This window comes from Talaromyces stipitatus, genomic scaffold (assembly GCF_000003125.1).
Source record: "Talaromyces stipitatus ATCC 10500 scf_1105507295589 genomic scaffold, whole genome shotgun sequence".
In the NCBI taxonomy this organism is placed as follows: domain Eukaryota; kingdom Fungi; phylum Ascomycota; class Eurotiomycetes; order Eurotiales; family Trichocomaceae; genus Talaromyces; species Talaromyces stipitatus.
The window spans coordinates 104,728-123,443 of NW_002990123.1; the positions used below are offsets into that span (position 1 = coordinate 104,728).

Below are 18,716 nucleotides of genomic sequence, written 5' to 3' on the forward strand. Positions count from 1 at the left end.
CTGACTTTCTTCTCCCCTTTCTTTCTTCCCGTCCTAATTTCCATGTCCTCGAAGATACAAGTGTCTATAGCCAAGAAACGCTGCTCTGACTGTATCATCTTGCTAAATATCCCTCAATCAAACTCTCTGATGTATTGCCAAATTTTTGTTCATACTGGAGTTCCATTGACCCAAAAAAACAGGAATCAGATTCCATGGCAATGAGCATCAATGAAATGCAGGATAATAGACCTAGTCAATCCACTGTGACAGAAACCATTCTGAAGGCGTATAGAATCATCATCCATGGATATGCAGCAGTGACAAAAATGGCATTTTGAACCATGTGCGAAGGAGCGTACAGACACCTTTTACAGACATGAGTAGCTGTTCATGACAAAAGATATAAGTGTGGATGATCGACTGCCCAGGTAAATTTTTATTAGGCGGCTGCGCTAAAATAACTAAATGCACCGAAAACGAATCAGACTAGCTACCTAGGCAGAGCCCTGTGCATATGTGAACACATCCTTGGAATCTGACACATTGGTACTGCAGTAAACTACAGTCGAGAGTTAACAATTTCAGGATGGTGGCAGTTTAAGCGTCAAGTCGTAGTCATTCCTAAAGTCAAGCATCCCAAGCTCTCGTTTGAAAGAAGTGATTACCGCCTTCATTTCATCCCTGGTGCCGTGATCTATGGCATCGAGTTCCCTCGATCCCTCCTCTGGAGCTGTTTCGTGAGACGTCACTTGAGGACTTTTAATAAGAGAGGTAACGAGACCTATGGTCCCAATTTTTATATCAGCATTTTGGACATTCTCTTCTCACGTTGAGTAATATAACTCACCTGGACCATCGCCACAAATTTGGACCTGAATTAAGCGCGTGCGGTTACCTTGCAAACATAAACCGACCATTGCTTGCCAACTGTTTTCACTCCATGGGACATTCGTCCAGTTCTCGTTCCAGAAAAAGTGCATAGTACACGAGCTCGAGAGATCCTTAAAGTTCACGCCCCAGTCTCTCGCCAGTGTCTTCTGCCAGACTTTATATGAGATACGTGATCCCACTGGTTTAGATGAATTTTTAGGATCCCAGAGGGCATCAATCAATACCATGGTGACCTTGTAACTAGTTGAAGGTTCATGTATAGGGCCAAGAAACGGAATTCTGGTTGTCTGAATTACAGTCGCCCGTATAGTATTCACGTCCGTCTCCGATGTAGTCTCACCCTGATCGACGGTATTCTCCATCGCTTCTTCTTCTTCTTCTGGTTGTTCTTTTGATACTTCTTCTTGCCTCTCACTGTGTCCGTATATATACGTCCCTATAACTTCGAGCGACCCAAAATCGTTGTCCCCAGTAGAAGAAGTATCCTGGTCTAGCACAGTATCTTTGGACTGATTGTCGCGGCTCCTCTTTCTTTCCTCGGTAGATGGGTTGATTGCGAATCCCAACTCACTCTGCCGTTCCACCATTGCGCTTGGTTCTACCACTTTCTGCGCCTTTTGTTTTCGTTGATGTTTCTGCTCTGACTTCAAAGTATCCAGCTGTTTATTATTTGCTCTGTCAATTTGAGTCTTTCGAAGTCCCTTCTGACGTCTAATAAGTTCGAGTATGGCCTTTTTCTGTGATGGAGAGTCACGTAAGGGCGTTTCAAAAAGGTCCGGATAATCCTTTTCGAGAGCGGGGAAGATATTCTCCTCACACCAGGCTTGAAACTGTTTATCATTACCGTGTTGAGGAATATTTTGCCGTGCAGAGTTTTGAAGCAGTTCCTTGATCAACAAACGCATCTTTTGAAACTTTACGTCGTCATGCCCGAGGCCGATTGCCTCCTGGATCTGCTTCATCTTTTGACTAGTCTTTTTTCCCATGGTGTTGCGAGCCATTTCGTGCCAAAGTATTTGATTTCACACACTGATGAATGTCAGAAGTCAGCCAAAAAAAGTCCTGCAAAGCTCTGTTTGACGCGGGTTAATAGGGTGTGCAGAAATGCGATTGAGTACAAAAGACCAGGATAAGCACAATACTAGCGGGATAGGGAGTGGCTTACCAGAATTGTTATGACAAGTATCGCAGACTCTCACCAAGGTGTGAAGATGGAAGGTGTAAGTCTCCAGAGTAGGAAAATCCCTCTAGAAAATCGATCTAAGATCAAGAGTGGGTCTTTTGGGTGCCCCTGTCCTTGGGTGTTTGTCAGACACGCTTCGATAGTCAGCTGTCGTTTGGTAACTTAATAGAATCAATTTCCTGATGATTCATATTTGGTTCGTTGTCGGCATCAGTACCTAGGTAGCCAGTATGGTTTTGACTTGAACTCTATCTAGAGTACATTGTAGATTGGAATCTGGTATGAGCGTGTTAAGTAGGGAATGTTGAGCTTGTCAGATATATGATACTCTTCATTCACATTCCACATGCACAGGTAAGACTAAATGCTGACATTGAATCTGCGCAATACGATATGAGACATCGACGAGGATTGAGAGGAAAGCACCCATAAATGAAAGGATACATGAGAGAGATACGAGGAGAATGCCATTTCTAACTCTCCACTCGTGCTCAGACTTCACTTTCATCCAGCTTCCCTATTCCTTCGGTTTTCAACCAGGCTTGGCATGCGACACGTGATTTCCTGATTAGGAAGCCATTTATTGTGCGGTGATATCCGTCAAGAACCGTTGACATTATCCTTTGTTGTTGACATACACCGGTCCTCTACTGGGATACCGACTATATCATATGATTCTTTGTATGGAGATTTGTGTCTACGTCATGTAGGGATATGGCTGGCTATAAATATGGCGTATATCCTCTTGTTAGATTGATTCCTTATGCTTACATATCTTTGTCAACACTGCTACTCTCTCATGTTACACACCTTGCAAGTTGCAAACCTAAACCCTACATCCACCATGTAATACACTTCGCTGATCTGAGCTGTACATCCACCCTGTCATAAATCACTTTGTCCCAACTGCAACATACCACCATCAAACAGTGAATCCTGTCTAAGGCTCCTTCCAGAAGCCCAGAAAAAAACATGGAGTCTTGATATCGAATAAAGAAAGTTCCACAACAGCTCTTAGGACATAGCAGCTCAATTTACTTGCCAGCCTGATAGTGATACATCAGCGCTCACAACTCAGCGGGCCGACATGCAACGTCGATCCCACAAAGATTGGCATGCGATCCACACTCAAATGTCCACTCAAACAGGAAACACAACAAACAGCAATAAAGAACCGAAGCTAGCTCATAATATCATCCCGACCCTCCCATTGCTTATCAGGAGACTCAACCAACGCCACAACAAGCACCGGAGTTCTCAACAGATCCAGACTCAACACACAGCAATGAAGGGCCTAGCCTGGCCTATAATACCATCCTGCACCCTCCTGTTGTTGATCAAGGCAGAGAACCAACACCAATGCGACAAATCCAAGCGTCTCAAGCCGTTCTGGTTATGTCGCTATGATAGTGCCTTTACCAGTGGTCTTGGCAATATCCGAACACCTGAAATGAACTTGGAAATTCTGCTCCTCTCCATCATAAATTTGTAAATATGGGACCGTCATACAAATTCATTTTTTAATTAAAGTGGCCTAAGCACAACCTCTAGATTGTAGGAAAAGATGCGTATATTCCGGAATCCTGCCTTGATTGGACGCCGTGTAAAAGCTTGTTGCCGTACTCTGTGAAGTCCATGCAAGAAATTGCTTTTATCATACGATTGGTCTCAAAGCCGGGTTTGACAATTCAGCGCTTTGCTGTGGAAATGCTTATATTGTTGAAAAGGCGCGGTATCTACGGGTTATAATATATGGGTCGTATGAGGTGGAAATGAATAACATATAATCCGATTCCGTTGACAATAATCAAGGAATTGCCATGTCAATTGAGCGCTGCAATTATCCATAAGAAGAAGTCGATATCTCTTATTCTCCTCTTCCTCTGTAGATCTATCAAATTGCATACGCCATTCAACAGCAAGCTCATCGGATATTAAGCCATTTGGAGATACTTCGAGAACGAAATCATCCTCTGCGTATTCACTGCCTAGGCGCTCAAAAAAGCGATTTGTGCAATTAGGCCCGACAATGCGTGGCACCTCTCCTAGGGGTGTCATATTGCGCAGTATAAGATTGGCCAGCGTTCTCAAAAACTCTGTTGTAGGAGGAACACCTATACCATCAATATAAGCTGGAGAACTTACTCCTTTCATTGGTCAGGGCTCAATACCCCTCATGATAGCTCACAAATCACCTGCTAAAAATGTTTATAAGGTCTCTACGGTACATTTATCCACCGAAGAAATAACAGAGTGTAAGCTTTGAAGCGCTAGGCTAGTTAGTTATGCTACATTAATTCAGAAACGATTACATAAAATGTTGGGAACCCCGCCTCACTCTGACTGATCTCTGTTCCATACTATATCTTACCATACTAGATCATCTAGTATGCGCGCAGCTTTTTGGCCTAGGTGGTTCCAACATAATAAGTTATTAAACCAATGGGTCTAGAGTAGAGAAATCATCAGAACTAATAACAGCCAGGGGATCTAGGGTAGATAAAACTTGACCCTCTACATGAGGAAGGGGAGGGAGTGGCTGTTGGGCGGAAGGGGGAATATCTTGCTCTGCTTCACTCGCAGCTTGTGGTGTAAAAAAGGAGCTTGAGCAGAGGGAGGAATTCCCTGCTCTTGTTCAGCAATGTACGTATCCAATCCCTGAGTGGGAGGCACGTCTTCCCTAGCTCGTCTTAAAGTACGATGAGCACGTCTATCTTGGTCTTGACGCCGACGAGCATTGGCAACCTCTGGTGCGTCCTGTGAGTGGATTCCCTGGTAGTGATATGAGGAAGCTGAAGAAGAAGAAGGGATTGCTGGCTCTCCTCCACAGCCTGTTGCTGGAACTGTTGGGCTGAGACGCGTTGAGGAGCAATTCTTCGAAGTGAGGCCCTTGTAGGTCGCATGAAATGAGGAACATGACTCTCCTCAACTGGAGGCTCAGAAACCTCCGCCTCATTGCTCTTTCTATTTTTCAGTACTTCGGTGATCTTGGACTCTGTCACGACATGTAGAGCACGTTTTTAATGTGCGATTGCCAGTTTTGCTCTTGAACTGGTCCAAGGACTTTTCAGCCCGACAGCTTGAGCATACCTGGCGAGGCTCGGCCAGTGCGGAGAGCTGTGGAACGAAGCGGTAAGAATCTGATGAGATGAAAATTGTGATACAAAAAATGGTATTTTTGTGAGTAGGGGAGAGGGTGTTGAGGAAAAGGAAAGTGGCGGCGTGTTGACAACGGGGGTGGAAATTACCTGACAAAGAAATAACCCTAGATTTCTGCCCTAAGTATGCTACAAAAGTTGTCGGAACTTAAATGTAATACTGTTTCACTAACAGGATGCCCTTCAAGGGATTATGGTATTTTTGTGACATTTGCGAACCGTTCCGTAGTTCGACTTCTATATTCTAACGTAATCGGTAACGTAATCGGTAAGCGAAGCGACAATGTAACCGAGCCGACAGTTTCTCTCCGAACGCGTACGCAATATTGAATTCAAATCTCAATTTCTAACCCAAAATTATAATTATACACAAAAAATTAATTACTAGTAAGATTAGGGCATTGAGGTCTTCTATGCCCGAGAATATTACACTCACTACACCGAAATTGGCGACGTACTGGTGGATGAGAGACTGGGAGCTCAGGCTCGGCCGGAGCAGTGGTAACAGCTTGAGATGCCTCAATCTGACCTTGTAAAAGTGCCTGAGCTTCCTCTCTGGTAATTCCTTGATCATGGGATATTTGCTTTTTAGATTTTGACGTTTTTGCTTCTCCTTCTCATGTGCAGCCCGTAGATTATGGAGTTCCTTCTGGGCAATTGTAAGCTTATTAATACTCATCTCATAAGCCTTTGATGCCCGTGTAAACACTTCACCAATAGCTTCAGATGAACTTCTTGTATGCCGGCTTATTCTCTTTTTCGTTGTAGTCATTTGGCGCTTAAATTGACGTGGGTTTTGAGGGGTTTGCAAGCAGGATGATTGTGTATCACTTGATCGACTTGGAGGGGGTGTTGGAGTCTTCAATCGAACAGTAAGCTGTTGATAAACTCAATCTGGACTGAATGGTACGAATCCAGTTGCTATAAAGCTATTCCGAACAGTTTGGGCTTTATATGCCATCGTACGAGCCTTTGGGAATGCAGTAAGAAAGTCAAGTTTATCAATATGATTGAATCCAAGCCTCATTCGCTGCTCAACAAGCTGTCCATAATGTCGCTTTAAAACAGCAAAACAGCCAACATCAAGAGGCTGTAAAAGATGTGAAGAATGAGGAGGCATACAGACTGGAATAATATTATTCTCAGTGCATGTACGGTCAAATTCAGCAGTCAAATGACTTCCATGGCCATCAAGAATTAACATGCGATAATTTCCCATTGCACGGCATTAGTAAGAGGAATAAAATGGGTTTTCAGCCATTCTAACTCAATCTTATCTATAGTCCATCCATTATCACTGATATTGATTCTCCAGTCATCAGGAAGATCCTCAAACCAGCCTAACCGAGTATATTTCTTTGCCTTGAAAATGATGTATGAAGGCAGGGCCCATCCAGTTGAATTAATTGCCTCAATTGCAGTCACCCATTCTCGATTTCCAGGCTATAATAGCTTTGGCCGAGCATATCGATCGCTTCCAGTGATAACCTTTGCGGTTGCACAGAGTCCCATAGCAAAGCCAGTCTCATCAAAATTGTAGATATCTTCTGGTAAGATTCCGTACTTTGATATAACCTCTCGTACGCGATCAAAATATTCTTGGATTAACTTCGGATCTTCGCATTTAGCACGCTCGTAGTTATATTTCCGTGAAAATTTTGATTCAATCTCTGGGCGACGTTGAATGAGATTATAGACCCATTTCTCTCCAACCTGTTGATTTCCACGTTGTGAAAGAAGGTAATTAGCCATCTCTCGTACAAGAGAGTGCCGAGGGGGGAATCCACGTTTGTCTAGATCGAGTACCCATTTGACAAGTGATTCCTCTTCAAATTGAGACAATTTATGTCCGTTGGCACGTATTATAGATCTTTGTTGAATTCCGTTTAACCTGTCATATAGCGTCGTCCGAGGAATATTGTAAATGATTGCGGCTTGATACACACTTGAGATTTTTCCATTTTTTAAGTCGGAAATAGCTAACAAGATCCGCCCCTCTTGCTCTGCTAAATTCTTTTCGTTTTTATTGCGAATTGGTGGCATGTTGACGCGTTGAATAGTATGGAATCAATATTGAGTACGCGTTCGGAAAGAAACTGTCGGCTCGGTTACATTGTCGCTTCGCTTACCGATTACGTTAAGTGAAGCGGCATTGTAAGCGAAGCCACATTTTTTCCCAAACACGTACACAATCTTGAATCCAAATCTCAATTTCTAACCCACATACTAATTATATACAAAAAATTAATTCCTAATACGATTAGGACATCCGGTTATTTTATGTCCTGCAACACCACAACCACTGCAGCGAAATTGACGTCGTACAGGTGGATGAGAGACTGGGAGCTCAGACTCGGCCGGAGCAGTAGTATCAGCTTGGGATGCTTCAATCTGAGCTTGTACGAGTGCTTGAGCTTCCTCTCTGGTAATTCCATGCTCATGAGATATTTGCTGCTTAGATCTTTGACGTTTTTGCTTCTCCCTCTCATGTGCAGCCCGAAGATCATGGAGTTCCTTCTGTGCAATTGTAAGCTTATTAATACTCATCTCATAAGCCTTTGATGCCCGTGTAAACAATTCACCAATAGCTTCAGATGAACTTCTTGTATGCCGGCTTATTCTCTTCTTCGTTGTAGTCATTTGGCGCTTAAATTGACGTGGGTTTTGAGGGGTTTGCAAGCAGGATGATTGTGTATCACTTAATCGACTTGGAGGGGGCGTTGGAGTCTTCAATCGAACGGTAAGCTGTTGATAAACGCGATCTAGATTAAATGTTACTAATCCAGTTGCTATAAAGCTATTCCGAACAGTTCGAGCTTTATACGCCATCGTACGAGCCTTCGGGAATGCAGTGAGAAAGTCAAATTTGTCGATATGATTGAACCCAAGCCTCATCCGTTGTTCAACAAGCTGTCCATAATGTCGCTTTAAAACAGCAAAACAGCCCACATCAAGAGGCTGTAAGAGATGTGAAGAATGAGGAGGCATACACACTGGAATAATATTATTCTCAGTGCATATGCGGTCAAATTTAGCTGTTAGATGACTTCCATGGCCATCAAGAATTAGCATCCGATACTTTCCAATTGACCGGTCATTTGTAAGAGGAATAAATGGAGTTTAAGCCATTCTAATCCAATCTTATCTGTTGTCCATCCATTATCACTGATATTGATTACCCAATTAGCCGGAAGATCCTCAAACCAGCCTAATCGCATATATTTCTTTGCCTTAAAGATAATATATGAAGGTAAAGCCCATCCTGTTGAGTTAACTGCCTCAATTGCAGTTACCCATTCTCGATCACCACGCTGTAATAGCTTTGGCCGAGCATATCGATCACTTCCAGTAATAACCTTGGCAGTTGCACAAAGTTCCATAGCAAAGCCAGTCTCATCAAAATTATAGATATCCTCTGGCAAGATTCCATATTCCAATATAACCTCTCGTACGCGATCAAAATATTCTTGGATTATCTTCGGATCTTCGCATTTAGCACCTTCATAGTTGTATTTCCGTGAGAATTTTGATTCAATCTCTGAACGACGTTTGACAAGATTATATACTCATTTTTCTCCAACCTGTTGATTTCCGTGTTGAGAGAGAAGATAATTAGCCATCTCTCGTATAAGAGAGTGCCGAGGCGGTAATCCACGTTTATCTAGATCGAGCATCCATTTGACAAGTGATTCCTCCTCAAATTGAGTTAATTTATGATTGTTGGCGCGTATTTGAGATCTTTGTTGAGTACCGCTTAATCTCTCTTGTAGAGTGGTCCGGGGTATCTTATAAATCCTTGCAGCTTGAGCCACGCGCAAGATTCGTTCATTTTGTAAATCGGAAATAGCTAATAAGATTAGGCCCTCTTGCTTAGCTAAGTCCTTTTTGTTTTTATTGCGAATTGGTGGCATATTGACGTTTTCAATAATATAGAATTCAGATTGTGTACGTGTTCGGGAAAAAATGCCGCTTCGCTTACAATGCCGCTTCACTTACCGATTACGTTAGACACCTATGGGGGCGTAATAGGCTTTATAAAATTGTTGGAACTCAGGATGAGCTAAGCCAATTTCGGATAGGAATTGGGAATAGGACAAGATTTGCGTATCAAGAAATTTCGAGAATTGGCATCACATACCGACACGATATAGACTCTAGCATTACAAATCAACTTTACAGCCTATCTCTAGAAAGTTCGATTTGCACAAATGTCGACTCTTGGTGATATCACTTCTATGGAATCTTGTATATAAAAACAGGTTCAAGACTCCTAGATAGTTGCTTAGAGAGGAGCGCCGGACAATAGACCTAGTTCCATATACCCGTGCCACCCCCTTCCTGGGGTTAGTGCTCACGGGTCATATCTGTTGGTTTATAGGTGCAATCGAGCTTGATCCTATCGACTTCCCGCACCGCGTCAAACAGAGAAGTTGTCTAGAGAGGATGATCGTGATGTTTATCTTGCTTCGATATGTCAATCCAAAGCCTCATACAGACTCGCTGTTGCCGTCCAATTGGACGAGAAGAAGGCCCAGTGGATTCTTTCTATATGGAAGACTTTGCGGATTCCTTCTACGCACTATATTGACCCAGGTTAAGGGCTTCATCGAGAGAAGATCCAGGCACGACTACGAGACAACTCGGGGCCGAGTAGGGGACGAAATTTGACGTGGATAGCGGACTTCGTTGATTTTGTTGATTCTTATGTTGACGGCCGGCTTGTACATGGTTTGGGATTCTTTTAGATCCCAACTACATCAACGGTTCGTCGTTCGATCGTTTACTTCTGATCTTGTATGTACTTTCATGGGTCTTGGATCTCGATTGCAGATCGATTTGTAAAAGAGATCCAGTGTTGGTTTATAGGTGCAATCGAGATTCCTGGCACCGACGCGAACCAAGTGTTGGAACTCAGAATGAACTAAACCAATTTGGGAATAGGACAATATTTGCGTATCAAGAAATTTCGAGAATTGGCATCACATTCCGACGCGATATTGAACATTACAAATCAACTTTACAGCCTATCTCTAGAAAGTTCGATTTGCACAAGTGTCGACTTTTGGTGATATCACTTCTATGGAATCTTGTATATAAAAACAGGTTCAATACTCCTAGATAGTGGTTTTAGAGGAGTGCCGGAAAATAGACCTAGTTCCTTATACGTATTGTTTAGTGCTCGCCTTCGCTTAGTCATCGCTCTAGTAAACCAACGTTCCAACAGTTATGAGCCTGGGATCCCTGCGAATATAAGCACAAGTATCGTATTGGAGTATTGGATCGACACTTGAAGCTACTCGCAGACGTGAAATCTGATTTATCGACGACCGTTGGTTTTGGTATACATTCGACGAACGACCGAGTGTGAACCCTTGAAGATATCCGTGCCAGGAAGAACGAGTGAACTCGTTAGCTATGGATGAGAATAAGGGAACCGTTATTTTGAAGTCATCGAACGAATGGAGGAGATGGTTAGAGCAGTTGAGAACAAAGGCGACGAAGGAACGAGTCTGGGATTATGTGAATCCATCCCCGTTACGGACACACGAGGTGGAACCGGCACCGGAGAAACCAGTTAAACCCCCTTTTCCAGACAGTATAATGCCGAATCAGAACGAGGATCCAGAAGTTGAGAAGCTTGCATTGATGCGCTTCCAAATGGAATTACAGTTATATGAGCAGCATTATCAACGGTATAAGGACGAAAAGGCGAGGTACGAGAAGCACCAGGAACGATTGGACGCGGTACGATCGTATATATTCGACACGGTTGAACTAGGCCACCATCCCCGAATTCGGATGAAGCAAACCGTTCTCGAGATGACACAGGAATTGCGGGAGGAATTTGCTCTGCAACCGGAGCAGGAGCATGAACTGATAAATGAGAGATATAGAGATTTGCTTACTCCGAAACGCGGCATGAAGCCTAAAGACTGGATCTCGAAATGGGAGAATCTGTTATTGGATATGCAACTAACGGACTTCAATGAGATTCCAGAAAAGAGAATGTCGAGGGACTTTATTCGTTCATCAGCTTTTATTGCACCCAAGTTTGCTGAATCATGGACGACAACACTCATCGAATTGGATACCGGACTGGAAGTATTACATAGGAAGATTGGATTAGACTCAGTACCAGGGATTCGCGATATGATAAAGATTTTCGAACAATGGGTCAAGGCACAACGCAACGTGATGGACCCTACTCGACGTGATGCATCATTCGCGATGTTAGGCGGTAAATCGGATCAGCCTGAGAAGGAAGAAGAACAAAAAGGGACTCAGCAATCCAATCAGCAGACTAATCATCAATCAAGATCACAACGGAAAGGACAATCGAGAAACAGAGAAAGAACGTGTCTATGTGGAGCAAAGCACAACTTTGAGGATTGCCCATATGTCAATGAAGGAAAAAGATCAAAGGATTGGAAAGAAGATGAGGATATTACCAGAAAGTTCAAAGATGTGGAACGCAGTAATACATCGCTGGCGAAGGCACTTAAGGCAGTCAAAGGGAAGCTTAAACCGACAAATTCAACCAATAAAAAGGAATCTGACGACGGCAAGAAGGACAACGAACCGGAAAGATCGAACTTTGTATATGATGAGGACGAAGTTCAGATATCGATAGGTCCGCGTTTTGAACGATCAAGCATGGCAATACAAGTTCAAACAATAGCGACAGCCACAGATTCAGACAAAGACCTCAAGGATGCAGTTATTTTGGATAACGGTACAACGACTAACATCTTCAATGACTTAAGACGGCTTCGCAATATGGGAAATGAAGAACGAATCTGTCTTGTTGGAAATGGCTCAGTGAAGATGTATGGACCAGGGGAAACGATCATCTATCCAACGAATCCGATTAGCAGACAGGCAAAGAAAGGGATATTGGTGAAGGAGGCATGGTATGTTCCAGGAATGCATACCAACATTATCTCTCAAGGAATGGCTGAGGAATATGGACTTTTCTTCAATGGTTTGACCCGAAGATTGGTGACAAAGAAACAAGATATTTGTGGACTGAAGAAGGAAGGAAGGCTTTATCTGATTGAATGGGATGAAAACCGGAAACCTAGGAGTTCTCTAGGAAACGACTTAGCACTTAGTTCTTTCGAGAGAAAAGTATTGAAGGACCCTGGGAATGTATGGCACAAACGACTTGGACATATATCGGAACAAGCCGTTGAGAAACTTCAGGAAGCAACGGAGGGTGCACTTGTCACTTCACCAAGGGCTTTAGGCAGGAATGAAGAAGGATTCAAGGAGAAATGTGAGATTTGCGAACTTTCCTCGGCAAAGAGACAAATAAGCAGAGTGGCGATACCACATCCAACGCGACCGTTCCAAAAAGTATTTGTCGATATCATTGTTATGAGCTTGGCAAGGAACGGAGATGTGTATGCACTTCATCTATTCGACCCTTTCACAAAATACCACGCCTTGGCAACAACCCCAACGAAATCGGTAAATTTTGACTTGCAATGGCTAATTGAGGATGTTAAACGAACATTCCATGTTGTGATTGAAGTCATACATTGTGACGGCGAATCAGCAATCAATGGAAATGACTTCAAAGATTGGTGCAAGTCAAAACGGAAAACCCTTGTGACAACAGTTCCTAATACTCCAGAACAAAATGGGCCAAGCGAGCGAGCTGGAGGACTTATCACTACACGAACAAGAAGTGCGATCCAGGAAGCAAACTTACCGACAGGATTGTGGCCATATGTTATGCAAGCGATGGTTTATATCATCAATCGGACGCCCACAAAAGCAATCGGTTATAAGACTCCATATGAGATGGCGTATGGCAAGAAACCTTACATTGGAAATCTGTACTTGCTTGGATCAAAGGCGTACGTGAGAATCAACACCAAGAAAAGTGAGAAGATGGAACCGAGGGCTCAAATCGGATATCTCGTTGGATACGAGTCTCACAATATTTGGCTAATTTGGACAGAGGGACCACGAGGGACCAAGGTCATTCGAGCAAGGGATGTTTTTTTTGACGAAACGAAGAAGTATGATCCAGAACATCCATTTGCTAGAGAGATTATTAGGAACGGTGTGACAAAAATCACAGAATCATTAGACATACCGAACCTGGAGGACTTCAATGAAGAACGAGTTGTGGAATCAGTCGACGAATATATGAATTTGCAGCAATCCTCCTCAATGAAATTTCCTCTGGAAATCCCAGTATTAGCTTCTGGAAACAGCCAGACAGTCACAACACAGCAACACATACCAGAAAGCATGGAAATTGATGATCAACCTGTCAACGAGCCAACACAGTCTGTTGTGATACACTCTGACAGCCATTTGATACCCAGCCCGTCAGCATCCAGTTCGACAGAGTCGATGCAAGGTCACCAGATGTCAACGAGCAAGGAATTGTTACTGGAAAATCGAATTAGTGAACAGAATCAGGATGACAAAATGGAAATCGACGACGTACGTGGCCAGCAAGATAATCAGTTAGTTCGATTTGATGACACTAAAAACGAAGTCACATTGTACGGTGATGAATCCCAATTTGGCGAATCTGGGAGGGTGACTGGTGAGGATAGTGGTGAGGAAGAAGCTCAACAGGATGAAGGAGCAGAGCGAGAGAATATGGCTCTCACGGCCGGAACAACCACTAGTCCGAGTGGGCAGATTCCCCAAATAGGAAATGAACAGACACCGCTGTTGCAATTGACCAATGAGGAATCAAGAAATCCTGACGTCACGTTACCTGAGCTACTACTATCAACTACCCCGCAGCAAAGAAGCGCGCCAAAGGCCTCAGAAATCGGAGCTGACCTCTCAGAGGGAAATATTGTGACAGGACCACGCCGAAGGATTCCCTCTAAGCGTGCTCGAAGCCCAGAAATAGCGACATCTAAGGCGGAGAGGAAGAGGCACCGAGCTTTTTTCGCGAGAATGAAGTTATTGCAAGAGTCTTCAGCGTATAAAGCGTTTTTGGCAGCCGCAGAGAAACTTGATGGGTATGAGCCGCTTCATGAAGATATCCCACCAGAGCCCAGGAACTGGATAGGCGTCAAAAGACACAGATTTGCCAGGCAATTTGAGGAAGCTGGGAGAACTGAGATGGAGTCATTAAAGAGAAAAGGCACATTTGAAGTTGTCGACAGACCTGAAGGAAAGCAAATCCTACCACTGACATGGGTCTTCAAATACAAATTTGACAAATTTGGGAAGATTGCAAAGTTCAAAGCACGAATTTGTGTTCGAGGAGACTTGCAAAAGGGTATGGATTTGGAAACACGAGCAGCAACGCTTGCGGCAAGAATTTTTAGAATGATGATGGCACTAGCTGCAGTTTTTGATCTTGAGATTGTACAACTTGATGCAGTCAACGCTTTTGTTAACAGTGACCTGGATGAAGAGGTATACGTTTATTTTCCAGATGGCTTCAGAATTCCCGGAAAAGTCATACGATTAAGGAAAGCGTTATATGGATTACGACAAAGTCCGCGATTATGGCAAAAAGAGCTTACAGGAACGCTATTGGAGCTTGGATTTTCGCAAATTCCAGATGAAGAGTGCTTATTTGTTAAAGATGGTGTGTTTTTACTCTTCTTTGTGGACGATATTTTGATCTTTTACGACAGGAAAAATCGACAATCTCTCTTTGAGGAAATTGTTAAGAAACTCACGAGCAAATATGAGATTCGACAAATGGAGAAATTCGAGTGGTTCTTGAATATGCGAATCGTACGGGATAGAAAGCAGCGGAAGATCTGGATTTGTCAAGATTCGTATATTACCAAGATTGCTAAAAAGTTTGGGCTAACGCAAAACAATACAAAGACACCAATTTCCATCGATTTACAACCGTCAGAGAGTGAAGCCATGAATGAAGACATTCACCTCTACCAAGAATTGGTGGGATCAGCAATGTATGCTGCAGTCATGACCCGACCTGATGTTGCAAAGCCAGTGAACGAACTTGCCAAATTCACTACAAATCCGTCAAAGGATCACATCCGCCAGATTAAACGTGTCATTGAATATCTCTATAATACACGATTCCTCGCTATCGAATTCTCACCACCGGAAAACAGCGATTCGGACGTTGCTATATGTGCTTCGGATGCTTCTTTTGGAGACAACGCCGATCGTACGAGCTCGGAGGCTTATATCTTCAGTTTATACGGAGGTCCTGTCGACTGGCGTGCCACAAAGCAACGATTAGTTACAACTTCAACTACCGAAGCGGAATTAAGAGCGGCAACGGAAGCAGCAATGAAGCTCTATGTTTGGAAACGTGTATTCAAGGCTATTGGTTTCAAAACAGATCGTGAGCTCTCTATTCGGTGTGACAATAAGCAAACCGTGCTACTCTTGACTAGGGAGGACCCTCATTTTCGAACGAACTTACGACATATTGATATCTACCACCATTGGCTACGGCAGGAGGTGCAATGTGGCAGACTTCACATTGAGTGGGTTCCTACAAAGGAAATGATTGCAGATGGCCTTACCAAGGTGTTGAAAGGACAACAATTCTTGGACTGGAGAAAACACCAAGGATTAACAGATATAGCTCATTTAGTGCAAGAATGAAACCTCACGGTTTCCTTCTTGGGAGGGTGTGTTGGAACTCAGAATGAACTAAACCAATTTGGGAATAGGACAAGATTTGCGTATCAAGAAATTTCGAGAATTGGCATCACATTCCGACGCGATATTGAACATTACAAATCAACTTTACAGCCTATCTCTAGAAAGTTCGATTTGCACAAGTGTCGACTTTTGGTGATATCACTTCTATGGAATCTTGTATATAAAAACAGGTTCAATACTCCTAGATAGTGGTTTTAGAGGAGTGCCGGAAAATAGACCTAGTTCCTTATACGTATTGTTTAGTGCTCGCCTTCGCTTAGTCATCGCTCTAGTAAACCAACGTTCCAACACCAAGGAGAGGTCACGTGAAGGTACACGTGACCTCGTCAAGCAAGGACTATATAGACCGCGTCGGGGCCTCATTAAGAGAAGAAGACAGACAATCAGAAGAATATGACTTTACCAATTGGTTACTAAGCTATTTGTATGCACATGTGCAGAAGCGAACCCACAATATCAATATTTTTTCCAAATCGACATTTCGAATTTGTGTGGGAATCGCTAACAAATTCGAAAAGTCAACTTTTTTAGTCTTTTGCGTATATCTAACCACCACGTCGATTAATCAAATATAAGAACTAGTACGATTTATCTAATACTCTTGTCGATTCGCTGTTTTAACAAAAGATAACCCTAAAGATGAAATAGCAACATTAAAAGTATCACTTCACCTAAGAAATAATTGATTAAATAATTCGAAATTATGAATTATTGAACTCTATAGATTCTATTTTTTCGATTTAAATCTTATGATTATCGCGTTGTGGTGTGTTATTAGAGCTAATTATAAAAAAGTTGATTTTTCGAATTTGTTAGCGATTCCCATACAAATTCGAAATGTCGATTTGGAAAATGACCCGTGAGCACGGGAAGGGGGTGGAGTTAGGCTTGGGAAAAAATCTTTCAATTTCGAAATTTCAACGTATTGAAATGAAATTTTGAAATTTTTGTTTGTTTTTTGAAAATAAAAATTGCCATATAAATTTAGTGCGTCTTGGCATACATATGGAAATTCCAAAGAATCCTGATTTTCTGCATTCCAAATTACTATCAGATCAAAATAAGCGGCCCAGCGACGTCGCTAACCTGAGATTCCTCAATATTTTCCCCTCTATTGCCGTATTCCAAATCCATTAAAGATCGAGTAATCTTCCAGGTATTTATAAAGTCATTCTCAGCCTCAATTTCGAGTACCGCGACTTCCTCGGTACTTAGTTGGTTAGACATAATGTTATTCAACGTGCGACTGTTGATGTAGATGAAATTGAGCTTATCTGCATGCTCTATAGTGAGTCGATTCCTTAATTTTGTGATTTGTAGGTTTTGTATGGAGAAAGCTTGTTCAGAAGCTACTGAATTTGCAGTCACATTTAGGAGTCGAAGAGCTAGATTGGCAAGACCTGAGGAAGCTCCGGAGATGGATTGCTAAAAAGGTGTTAGTAAAACATCTTTATCAAGTCAATCTACTCACATGCATCCTCCAAAAAAGCTTTGGATCAGCTGTAACGTAATCGGTAAGCGAACCGGCCATGTAAGCGAACCGGCCACCTCTCCAGAAAATAACTCTCTATATTGATTTACCATATTACAACGCGTCAAAATGCCACCAATTCGCAAAAAAGACCCCCTAAAATCCACTCAGGATGAGGGAAAGATCGAATTAGCTATTTCCGATTTAAAAAATGGAAGAATTCGCAGTATTCGTGAAGCTGCAAGAATCTATATGGTTGCTCGTACAACTCTTCAAGATCGAATGAAAGGAGTGCCGTATCGACAAATAACACGCGCCAACAACCATAAATTGAGTCAATCTGGGGAGGATTCGCTTGTCAAATGGGTGCTTGATTTAACTAAACGTGGATTACCGCCCCGGCACTTTCTCGTACGAGATATGGCTAATTATCTTCTCTCACAACATGGAGATCAACGGGTTGGAGATAAATGGGTATATAATCTTGTTCAACGTCGCCCAGAGATTGAATCCAAATTCTCACGAAAATACAACTACGAACGTGCCAAATGTGAAGATCCAAAGATTATACAAGGCCATTTTGACCGCGTACGAGATATAATATCTGAGTACGGCATCTTACCAGAAGATATCTATAATTTTGATGAGACGGGCTTTGCTATGGGACTCTGCGCAACTGCAAAGGTTATTACTGGAAGCGATCGATATGCTCGGCCAAAGCTTCTACAGCCTGGGAATCGAGAATGGGTGACTGCAATTGAGGCAATAAATTCAACCGGATGGGCTCTGCCTTCGTACGTAATTTTCAAAGCAAAGAAAAACGTACGATTAGGCTGGTTTGATGAGCTTCCGGATGATTGGAGAATCAATATTAGCGACAATGGCTGGACTACAGATCAGATAGGATTAGAATGGCTTAAAACCCATTTTATTCCTCTTACTAGAGATCGTACATTGGGAACATATATTATGTTGATTCTTGATGGCCATGGAAGCCATTTGACTGCAGAATTTGACCGTACATGTACGGAACATAAGATTATTCCTGTTTGTATGCCTCCTCATTCTTCACATCTCTTACAGCCTCTTGATGTTGGCTGTTTTGCAGTTTTAAAGCGACATTATGGGCAGCTGGTTGAACAACGAATGAGGCTTGGTTTCAATCATATCGACAAAATCGACTATTTAACAGCCTTTCCAAGCGCTCGTATGATGGCATATAAAGCTCAAACTATCCGGAATAGCTTCGCAGCCACTGGATTAGTGCCTTTTAATCCAGATCGAGTTCTTCAACATCTCAATATTCAATTGAAGACTCCAACCCCCCTCCAAGTCGATCAAGCAATACAGCATCATCCTGCTTACAAACACCTCAAAATATACGCCAATTTGT

The 18,716-nt window shown here is 42.6% G+C and overlaps 5 protein-coding genes across 5 annotated transcripts, besides 11 other annotated features; 2 read left to right on the forward strand and 3 right to left on the reverse strand.

Annotated features, from left to right (window-relative positions):
* Positions 1–398: 398 nt before the first annotated feature.
* Positions 399–1,874, reverse strand: TSTA_008360 (uncharacterized protein; the record flags this gene model as incomplete). The annotated part of the gene is made up of 2 exons (XM_002488676.1): positions 399–763; positions 830–1,874. 2 exons carry the CDS (start codon positions 1,872–1,874, stop codon positions 564–566), a joined length of 1,245 nt encoding a protein of 414 aa, XP_002488721.1. The 3' UTR covers positions 399–563.
* Positions 1,238–1,279: a sequence feature (CT-rich).
* A 1,718-nt stretch (positions 1,875–3,592) lies between the features above and the next one.
* Positions 3,593–4,027: a mobile genetic element.
* Positions 4,028–5,812: 1,785 nt separating this feature from the next.
* Positions 5,813–6,439: a mobile genetic element.
* TSTA_008370 (uncharacterized protein) lies at positions 6,412–7,277 on the reverse strand (the record flags this gene model as incomplete). The annotated part of the gene is made up of 2 exons (XM_002488677.1): positions 6,703–7,277; positions 6,412–6,657 (listed from the first exon to the last, which is right to left on the reverse strand). Exons 1-2 carry the CDS (start codon positions 7,255–7,257, stop codon positions 6,412–6,414), a joined length of 801 nt encoding a protein of 266 aa, XP_002488722.1. The 5' UTR covers positions 7,258–7,277.
* Positions 6,436–7,212: a mobile genetic element.
* A 181-nt stretch (positions 7,278–7,458) lies between the features above and the next one.
* On the reverse strand, positions 7,459–9,217 carry TSTA_008380 (uncharacterized protein; the record flags this gene model as incomplete). The annotated part of the gene is made up of 3 exons (XM_002488678.1): positions 8,796–9,217; positions 8,294–8,750; positions 7,459–8,207 (listed from the first exon to the last, which is right to left on the reverse strand). The coding sequence occupies exons 1-3, from the start codon at positions 9,123–9,125 to the stop codon at positions 7,459–7,461; spliced, it is 1,536 nt and encodes a 511-aa protein (XP_002488723.1). The 5' UTR covers positions 9,126–9,217.
* Positions 7,591–8,373: a mobile genetic element.
* Positions 8,334–9,080: a mobile genetic element.
* A 1,378-nt stretch (positions 9,218–10,595) lies between the features above and the next one.
* Positions 10,596–16,082, forward strand: TSTA_008390 (uncharacterized protein). Its single transcript, XM_002488679.1, has one exon. It carries the CDS (start codon positions 10,630–10,632, stop codon positions 15,790–15,792), a length of 5,163 nt encoding a protein of 1,720 aa, XP_002488724.1. The 5' UTR covers positions 10,596–10,629; the 3' UTR covers positions 15,793–16,082.
* Positions 11,902–13,368: a mobile genetic element.
* Positions 12,487–13,032: a mobile genetic element.
* Positions 13,894–15,771: a mobile genetic element.
* Positions 16,083–17,118: 1,036 nt separating the features above from the next.
* Positions 17,119–17,250: a mobile genetic element.
* A 202-nt stretch (positions 17,251–17,452) lies between these two features.
* On the forward strand, positions 17,453–18,716 carry TSTA_008400 (uncharacterized protein; the record flags this gene model as incomplete). The annotated part of the gene is made up of 2 exons (XM_002488680.1): positions 17,453–18,374; positions 18,516–18,716. Coding segments are annotated over 2 exons (1,123 nt in total), but the record flags the coding sequence as incomplete, so codon positions are not given.
* Positions 17,498–18,661: a mobile genetic element.